The sequence below is a fragment of the Nestor notabilis genome, unplaced genomic scaffold (genome assembly GCF_000696875.1).
Source record: "Nestor notabilis isolate BGI_N333 unplaced genomic scaffold, ASM69687v1 scaffold3257, whole genome shotgun sequence".
Classification (NCBI taxonomy): domain Eukaryota; kingdom Metazoa; phylum Chordata; class Aves; order Psittaciformes; family Psittacidae; genus Nestor; species Nestor notabilis.
Window position 1 is genome coordinate 20,734 of NW_009936734.1, and position 10,634 is coordinate 31,367.

Consider the following 10,634-nt stretch of genomic DNA (forward strand, 5'->3'; position numbering starts at 1 on the left):
GTGTCCTTTTGTATCTGCAGTTGTGGATATTATAAAGGAACAACCATGCACTGTGAAAATACAAAAGTATACAGATGTAATCTCATATTTCCTATGAATGTAGTTTGGATTTTGTTTCAAAAGTGGACTTGAAGGTATCAAAACTTTATATAGAATACAGTGGAAACTCTACCACAGATTATGCACAAGATGCAATAAAAAGAGTTAACTTATTTGTGACACCTTTGGTTTGGTTCTCTCTAATGTATCACATGGCACAAATTCAAGTGCCTTAATAAAAATCTACTGTATGAATACTATTCACTTTAGTAACAAAACTTACCTTCCCTAACTCTCGCCCCTGGGATGACTAATTAATTTAACAAGATTTATTCCCATAATCCCAAACTACTGGCCTTTCTCACTTTTAATTTTTATTTTTTTTTATTTACAGAGAACAGACAAAATGGACACTCTGCACTGGAACAATACCCAGTGCAGATACTTAAAATTGCCTAGCCCAATCTTTTCAAAGCAGAGTAACAAACTCTGAAGCCTTTCTTCTTTATTCTCATTGGACTGCATTTTTTTGAAACTAAGCTTTAAATAAGCAGAAGTTATGCAACATCTTAAAAGTGCTACATGAGGAGTTAGTAACCATCTAGAAATTAACCTGAGAGAAGAAATTAACCTGAAAGTCATAAATACAATTTCATTTTATGAAACAGTGATTACATTGTAAATGACCAGCCAGAAGACAAGCATCTGAAGACAATACAATTCTGAAATCCAAGAGCATTGTCTCCCTGTCAGAAAAGCAATGTTACAGCAGTACTAACTGATACAGGGTATTATTTTGTAGTTTAATTTCTTTCACTGACACCTCAAACTGCACATATTTTGGAGCTATTTTTTACCAAAAAAAAAAAAAAAAAAAAAAGGAGAGAAAAACCAACCCAGAAGTCACAATAATATAAGACAGTCAGAAAGTTACTATTCTAGATTTCTATGAGCTATTTAGTAGAGCTTGCTTCATATATAGGACTGAGGTTCAATCCACAAAACCAAAGATATTATAAGTGTTTTCTGCTTAATCCATCAGACCCTGCACAGGTAAATTGCACTTTTACAATATACTAAACTGTACTCCTCAAAAACCCAAACTTCTAAATTAAGTGAAAAGAATTAATTTAACGTATGATTTTAAAAGTGATTTAAGCGAGAACTCCGTAATACATATACATAGTCTATAAACATAGCACAGGAGGGAAAATAAAAAAATGTTCCAACTCCATGTATTACCAAAATTACTGTTCCTGCTTCCTAATTCTTACCCCTTAACTCTGTCAGAAATCTTTTCCATTCCACTGGGGAATACTGTGAATAAGATATGGATTGTGATCATGACATGTATACCAAGATTAAAAATAACATGTGGCACCGTGAGAACCAAGCTCCTGTAAGAGCCAGCCTGAAAAGAAATCCTACCTATGGATGCTGAAAGTAGGTGAGGGTTTTTTACATAGCTGGCTTTACAGACAGAGAAAAAAACAATCAGATCTGTTTCAGATCTTTAGTAAAGCACGTGATGTGGCTTCACACAAAATTAGTAAAGTGGGAAACAAGAGATCAGCATAAGAATTCATACAGTTGGAAAAGGACAGACTAACAGATGCATCAAACATGTCTTGTTAAAACAAGAAACTTCATGCTACGTACAGATTAAGAGTAGTACCATGTGAGTCAGTCTTTAGTTATATTCAGTATTATCAGTTCTTTTGCGATCAGTCAAGACTGATTCACTTTAACACCAGAACTTTCCAGGAGAGGTACTTCCAATAGATACATAAGGACTATTTATCGCATAAATTTTACTAATGCTCAGTCAAACCCTGCAAAATGAGTACAGATAAGAAGGGCATACACATTTAGGTATATAATGTAGTTAAACTTCAGTGATTATAGAGAAAAATCTGAGAGGACAACCAGAGCTGCTTAATAAACAAACATATATACCACAGCAACTGAAAACTGACAGCAAGATCACTTAAGGAGAAAAGACAATACATATATTGGAAATTATTATACTTTGACCTATCAGAGAAATCAGCTTTCAAACAGTCCTACAGTACCAGTAGCACTTGGGGGGGGGGGGGAAAGAAAAAAAAAGAAAAAAAAAAAAAAAAAACAAAAAACACAAAAAAAACAAACAAAGAATCGGTGGGGGGGGGGGGGGGAAAGAAAAAAAAAGGAAAAAAAAAGAAAGAAAAACAAAACACCAAAAAAACCCACAAAAAACCCACAACAGAAACAAACAAAAAAAACCACACACCCCCTCAAAAAACAAACCCAAAAGCAAAAAAAAGAACCAACAAAACCCCACAACCCAAAAAACCTCACAATAAACAAACAAAACCCACCAAAATCCCCAAACACACCAACAGACACTCACAAACTTTCTTGGTTTTGAAACAGAGATTGATCAGCTTTTGAAATAACAACATAAGAAGTATTTTCCCTTATATGAAAACCATTTTCTGCTTGCTTTAAGGATACACAAAGTATCTATGCCAACTTGTTGAAACAAATGAAAGTACCAAATCTGACACAATTCCAATGGAATTCTCTCATTCACTTCAATAAAAGACCTATATTTGGCTATTAGTAGCTTATTTTGTGAGCTGCTTGGAAACTCCAGCTGCTGATACTGCTGACTTGCAGCTTTCCACATAAGAAGCCAGAAGATCCGAAAGTATCATATTCCAAGATATCAGACTATAGTTCTTCAGCAGGTATAACTTTGAAGTTTTCCACTGCTAGTATAGGTAACTAGGAAAGTAGTCTGGAAGACTTGAATTCCACATAGATTTTGTTTAAGGGATTTTACTACAAAATACAGGAACCAGAAATTGCAATGCAGGAGAATAAAACAAAAGCCAAAACAAATTTTCAACATTTATACACATTATGTGAAATTGAGCTACTTTTTATATTGTTCTACATCAGTCAGTAAAAAAACACTGTGTACATACTACCCATTTCAACAGGTGCATGGGAATCTAATGTAGGCTTTTCCTCTCCTGGGACTGTACTATCCTGAATGTTCAACATTTACTATCATTAAATGTGTACTTCATTTTTTTTTGCATTCAATTTCAATACATCCATTATTTGGTATGACGTGTAGTAGCTTGTTCATGAATATGTATTAGAGAAAATTATCTGAGTATTCTATTTGCATTCCTCCAAAGTTAGAAGAGTCAAGAGATTCTCGATACGGCGTGCATATTGTTTCCCCTTTCACAAAACCTTAACTGGCAGTCAGGGAAAAAAAAAAAAGTCCCTAGTCCAGGCAAATGAAATGTGAATTTGTAAAACAGCTAGATGAAAAGGCAGTACAGTTCAACATATGTATACCTGAAGGCCAAACACCAAGTAACTTCAAAGTGCAGTAGTGCCCCAGAAATATACTGCTTCCAGTGGCTTACTGTCATTACAAAATGAAAATTGCATTTTATAAGAGAGGCTTATACCTATAAAGTCTTTACTTATTAATGCAGGTACATCAATGACAGCTCCATCTACATCAAGTGATCTGAAGCCACCACAAAACAAATTAAAATTGAATTAAAATACATTTACAATTGTGACTGTAACATTACAAATGGAAAATATTCCCACACTACTTGCTAATCATTACATATACTACTAAATAATAGTATTAAATGTATTTTATTACATTGAGGTTTTGCTTTAAGAGACTCTAAAGGGCACAGTTTCCCTCTATCTAACTATGAAGCTATAAATATTTTCAAAATACTAAGGCTGTTTTCCCCCCTAAACCTGCAGTCTGCTTGGGTGCTCTGTTAAATTTTATTCAGTTCCAGATCAATTTTAAAGTCATTAGAGTCATAAGAAGTATAATCTTTTGATTAAAATACAGTTTTGTTTGTAAATTTCCAGTCAACTTTTTAATTTGCCTTTCAGATTGCAACCTTCTGAAGCAGAAAACCATCCTTCACATGTGCCTACCATAGCAAAGATCTAATCAAGTACTGTGAGTACTGTTAAAAGTATATATCCTGTATTTCACCTTTTATTTAAAAAGAAAAAAAAAAAGGCAAAACATAAAAACACTACAAAAATTTTTCCCTAATTGGCTATGACCATCCAATTCTGTCCCTCCTTCCATCTCACTATGACCATCCAATTCTGTCCTTCTTTCCATCTCATAGAATATTAATGCATTGAAAGACTAGATGCACAAATATATAGACTATTAGAACAAGATAACAACTGGACATAATTTTCTCTTAAAATTCTTCCTTCCACAAATAAGAGAGTCTACAATATTAAATAATATATAGAGAAAGTAACCTTGCAGGTTTTGCACTTGCATAAATAGATAAAAAGAACAACAGCCCAGCAACTTACCCGCAAGGCTTCAATTACAAGGTCTCGTGCTTCTAGTTCTCCTTCCATTATACTCAAAAGCATTCGCAATTCTGGCTTGCTCAAGTTATCCACATCAAACTCTTTTTTCTGTAAGAAACAAAACACTGGTGAACACACTAACTGACTACAACAGTTACTCTAGATGAGAAACAGACATATCAGCATTCTAATTATGGGTTCCTCAAACATCTATAACTTTCAAAAGTTGAGGTGGCTTTATTTATAGTATATAAAGTAAAAATTAATGGCAAATAGTCTATTATTCTAATTTGAAGTGAATAAATTAACCCTACCCTCCCCCCATATGACACTGTTTTAAATCTCATGCTGTTGCAAGGAATTCCTGCAAAGTCTTGTGAATAGTAAGGGTGAAATGGTAAAGAAACTTTGTCATTAACAGTTCCCATATGCAGCCTCAAGAGGCCGAAACAATTCAGCAGACCTGAAAAAGCACATCAGGGATGAAGGCAAGAGAGGATTAAAGAACCTAAACCACAGCACGCCTAATCCATCATAACCTGTGCCTCACTGGCAAAAAAAATCAACTCATCACACCATACTGGGCTGAATGTGATTTTTTTTAAAGCACAGCTTGTGAAAAGACTGAAATCTTATATGTATGCTTCATTTGCAGTCCCATTTGTTTGGCTGAAGGGTACAGTTCAGGTTTAAGAGGTGCTGACAAACAACAGTTCATAACAACAATATCTTCTCACTCCACAGTTACAAAAATCAGTTTAAGTCTGATTTTCACCCCAGCAAGACAGTGAGTACGTTTATGCTGATGAATAAAATCACTGAGCACATGCACGAACACTCTATGCTGGGAATATTAGTATGGCTTCTGTAAGACCAAATCTACCTCATGAGCGGTTACAGTTCTGTAACAATGTCAATAGACACATGGGTAAAGGGCATCCACTTGACACTAATACATCTGGATTTTCAAGAAGTTCTGGACAATGTTCTGTATCAAATTTTATTACAGGAACTCCTATCTAATTGTTTTGCATGAAAAGACACTTCATGGATAGGAAGCAAGTGCTATGGGTAACAACCACTTTTCAAGAGGGAGACAAGTAAGCAGTGGGGCACCTCTGGGACCAGCCTTATTCAACCTCTTTATCAATAACCTGGAAAAAGGATAGAGAAGTGGCAGGGACATCTACTTAATGTGGGAGTTGGCACACAATTCCTCACTTAAAAGGTTAACACCCTCATTTTGCCACTACATAAAACCCTGGTAAACCCACATCACAAGTCTAAAGGTGTAGAACAACCCTGATCAACAGGAGGAGCAATGATTTCTATTAAGCATAACTGTTTTGGGAACAAGGCCATCCACTCTAACCAGTATTTCTAGACTTAATATTTATCCTCTACTTTTGCTGCCTGGATCAGCTATTCCTCTAATCCGTAAAATACATCTTACCCTCCATACCAATGGATCAAGAAAAACAACTAGTTTCTCTGAAGGCTTTTTCCCAATGTACACTGCAGCCTCTCACAGCGCTCTTCACAGTTCTATACAGTGCTCACCAATCTATGGACATGTATAAAGTGAAAAGTTACTAAACATATACTGTTCCTCATGTAATCTAGTTTCAATAGATTGGATAGGCTGCAGCAGATTTCACTCTCAGTAGTTACAACTAATAAATTTAATTCAGTCAGATAGTAGGACCCACCTATCCACCCTCCTTCTATGAATCACTTCATAACATCTAAATAGCTTAAGGATAGCAATTGATTTGTTCACATAACTTCCTTTACAATAAAGAAACACTGTCTCCATTTTTCAGATGGAAACTGATGCAGAAATATTTTTTTCTAAACAATACAGAAAGCAGGAAGTATAAAACACAATATTCAGCAACAGTCTTCAAAGTCTCTGTTCAGGTGATTAACCACTACATTATTTCTCCTTTCTAAAATATGCCTACCTCCTCTGACAAAAAAGGTACCCAAGGTTTCTGATAGACAGGAACAAAGTTAAGAAAAATACAGTTCAAGAAACAAGATCCTACTCTTCTCCAACTCAGTAAACCCATGTGTCATGATGTATAACACAGGGCAGCTCTTTGTCAAAAGACTGACTGTACATTACAGGTGAAACTTCTCATTTCTGCAGTCTTCCACACTACATAAATGAAAACACTCTTACATTCTTAATGAAAAAAAGGCATTCTTCAACATATGTGATGCAGTGATGAGCTTTTTTTCACTAAGCACCTGATCAAGTAATTAAAGTTAATTCTGCTCAAGTACACACTTTGAACTAGAAAATATGAAAAGACACCAATAACAAGCAATTAAAAGTACTCTCCAGCAATTTCTACTTCAATATAAACAAACAAAAATGTTAACAGTAAGTCATAAAAACCAGACACACAACTTAGGTTTTATATTTTTTCACTTCAAAAACTGGAAATAAGAACTAGCAAAACCACTAAGTATACAAACAGTTTTAGCCTGTCAGACTAAAACTGCACTTACCCGAGCATCCTATCTCTAAAAGCAGTCAATAATGGATGCCTTGAAATCAGTACCAGAGCAAGACAAGCACATAATGATGCTGCCCAGAAATACTCTCCCAGTCTCCAGCAATTTTCAGCTTAGACACCTGTGAGCCAGAAATTATGATTTTGCATGTAGTAGCCCTTGGCTGACATACCTGTTGTGAATTTGTCCCACTGATGTTTGAATCTCTATGTCATGTTAGCATCCACAACATTCTACAGCACAACTACAGATTTTGTGAAGAACGACAACCTTTGCTGTCAGCCTGACAGCAGCCACACGTTTGATGCCTTCCAATTTATTAAGCACAGAAAACGTAATCTATTATTACCCACATTCTCCATGTACACACTCTTATCAGACATATCTTCATGTACATACAAAGAATTTCCCCAAACTGATGTCCAAAATCAACCAGAAACGACACACAAACAGAAAAGTGAAATAAAGAATTTAAAAGCTTTTAGGATGAAAGAGAAGTCCACCATTTTTCAAGTCTTGTTTAGGAATAAATTTATGCCCAACGAGGCTTTCTAATCATAACTATAACCAACAAATTCCCAAACTGGAATGACTACTTTATTCCAGAACGTTAAGGAAACCTTTGGTTTGTTCACCACGGATAAGCAACCTCAAATCCCCTCACATAGGATTAGGGTGTGCATGGTAGTTGCTGAAGAAGTTACCACACCTTACCCCCATGCACATCTCTGAATCAGCACTTATGGAGCTCCAATGTAGTTTACCCTAAGTGGATCAAAATACACAGTTTAAAGATCTAATATATTTTCCAGCACCATTTTTTAAATATTTTTAAGATTTGAGTAGATAAAGCATATGATGAAATAAAACTATCCGTCCTCTTAAACACTTCCAGCCACCTTCTGGGGATCAAGATGTCAGTCATGACAGGTTTGCCTGAAGTTCGTGTTTCAGACGGAGCACTGTTTGCCTAAGTTACAGAGAAAACTGTTATTTAGATCTAGAAAAGTAATGTTCCTAACATCTTCCACTGGAGCAGTAAGTCTTAAGATCTCCAGAAAAATAAGGACTGCTTTAGTAGCTCATGGCTTATGTGTCATCTGGGGTTTAGCTACAATACCTCTGGTAAAGTGCCAAGCTGTAACAATTTAACCAACAATTTTATAACTATGTAATCAAGTCATCCATTATATTGGTTTCATAACAGAGATAAACTAATATGTTGCCCCAGGGTTACATTTGGCATACACAACCAAAACAGAAGAGAATTTTTTTTCCTCTACCTCTCTTGGATTTTAAGTTGTCTGGTTTATTTAATTTATAAGAATAAAGAATGTGAAAAAGACTACAACTTCAGTACTCTGTCTCCAAGCCTCCACGTTATTTTTCAGATCAGTTTTATGAGGCGGCTGTGTTGCCTGGCAGCAAGTGCACTGACAATAGAACAAACATCTAATTAACTAAAACTCATTCAACTACCTGTGGAGGCATCGCAAAAACAGTACAGGCAAAATGATAACCTGCATTGCTAAAGATTAAAAGAAGGTCTACCATGAACCAAAAAGACAAAAACAGCTCTTCTGAACAAGAGAAGAATGACTTGGGACAGCAGTGCTCAAAGTGAACAGATATTTTCCCACTTCCATCATCTTTGGAAAAGGCAGCAAGAGGCAGGGGAAGAGAAGGGACTCTGCCATGTGCATAGCTAGAGCAGAGATGGTTAAAAGTCTTTAGGGTTTAAAAAGAAAAAAAATCAAAAAAGATCTTGTGAGGGAGTGGCAGTGTCAATACTTTGATTTTGCTGACCCAGCCCACTTGCTAGTACTGGTAGTACCAGCAACTTAAGGAACTAAAAGTGCTGTTCATTGTGCTACCACAGCAGCTGTTACAAACTCCGCTGCCTTCAGCAGAAGTCTGAATAGGTAAAGTATAAAAGACACAACTTCATACTTTCCCTAAGCAGAACAGAGGCAAAAAACATCTTAGCTGCAGATTAATCTCAAAGACCATGCAAAACAAGTTCCATCCTGCTCAGAAAGCAGCTACATAGCCTTTTTACAGTTGGAGGGGGAAACCCAGGACTTGGGAAGGAAACCTGTGGAGCATAATTGAGGGCTGAAGTCAAAAGGCAGGAGTGGGAGAAGTATAAAAATGCTGTACAGGAAACACATAGGGAAAAGCTGACAATAAAAAAAAAAAACCAAACAAAACCTTTCAGAAGGGAAGGGAAACGTACATATCTACATTTGTTGCATATTTTATATTGAGTTCCGTTAAATACAAGAATCCCCCTGAGGATTCACAAAGCAGACTTCCAAGATGAGATTCTAAAAAGAAAGTGTTTGCTACTGCTTATTAGGCTATGAGGGCCTCACATCTGTCAGACCCATGAAACATCTACACCAGGGAAACAGAACCCTGATTCATGTGTTTTACAACACTGAATATGTCCCCCAGGTACAACTCATCTCACAAAGTACAAAAGATCTGTTTTGACTAATTCTATTTAGTTGCCTACATAGAAGTACCTAGTGTGATTTGAAATGTCTGAGGGACCAGAGATCTCTTTCGGGGACAGGTAGATATGGCAGAGGATGTAAGAAAATCATCCACGCCATCTGGATGGGTAGCAGGAGGCCAGCAGGAACCTCAAGACAGGATGAAGACACTTAAAGGTAGGTGTGAGCTATGTAAACTAGGTCCCTTTATTTCCAACAGATCAGCCTAGTCAAAACAGTTAACTATTCAGCTAACCAGCCACTAGAACTATTTACTTACACCTCCACTGAAAGTAACAGAATATTAAACACTGTGCATACATGTAGACACCTAAATTTAAGTGCCTTGAACCCCACCCATACCTCCAAGAGCTAAGTGCCCAAATCACTCAAAAATAGAGAAGCTCAGAAACCTGTTTGTAGAAAGACATTATTCCTTCTAACTGCTTGCTTCACTCCACCAACTATAAAAGAAGTTTCAAGACCTAGCTCAACATAAACTTGGGTACATGGTCAAATAAATCCCTCTTCTAATAAAGAACACTCTACAAAGAGAAAGAGTATTAAAAGAAGTGGTTGTAACATCCATACAGTATTCATGAATACTTCCTTCAGGGAAACCCTCAATTTATTGCTTTGGCTGTGGAAAGTTTGTTCTTTAGCCTGAAACCAGGGTAAGAGTCTGTGAAGCCATGCTTCTCCAGAAATTAGCTGATGCAAAAAATACATGTCCATTTCTCACCCTACCCAAGATATACTTAAGATGTGACCTACAGGAATGTTTTGGCCACAGGAACAAATATGAAGGCACAGAAATATCTTTCAAGGAAAAGCAATGCTGTGGAACTTGTGTGTCACCTAAGACGAAGTCTCTTGCTGAAGAGAGTTATCGTCTGATGTTAACATCCAGGACTTACATAAAATTTCATACAATCATATCTGAGGGATCATGAGGGGACTGTAAATGCATTTAATTATGTCCATCCATTAGCTCAATGACTTATATTGGATTGTTCATCGCATGAAGTTACCTGCTTTTTCTGCCCTCCTCCTTTCCAAGCGCAGTTCCCTTGCTTTCTGGGTTTTCCAAAGGTTTTCTATAAAAGCTATGGGGGAGGTTTTGCTTAGTTGTTGTGGGGTTTTTTGGCTTGAGCTAACTGCAGAACTTTTCACAGCTTCCACAGTAACCATAAATATGCC

At 36.4% G+C, this 10,634-nt stretch overlaps 1 protein-coding gene across 1 annotated transcript in view; it reads right to left on the bottom strand.

The window, feature by feature from the left end:
• Positions 1-4,521, bottom strand: part of LOC104408761 (cortactin-binding protein 2-like) — a gene marked incomplete at both ends in the record, with an annotated part of 22,813 nt that extends 18,292 nt beyond the window's left edge. The window contains one exon of the mRNA XM_010018467.1: positions 4,414-4,521. Within this exon, the coding sequence (XP_010016769.1) occupies positions 4,414-4,521 (108 nt within the window). The remainder of the gene's footprint in view (positions 1-4,413) is intronic.
• Positions 4,522-10,634: the final 6,113 nt, after the last annotated feature.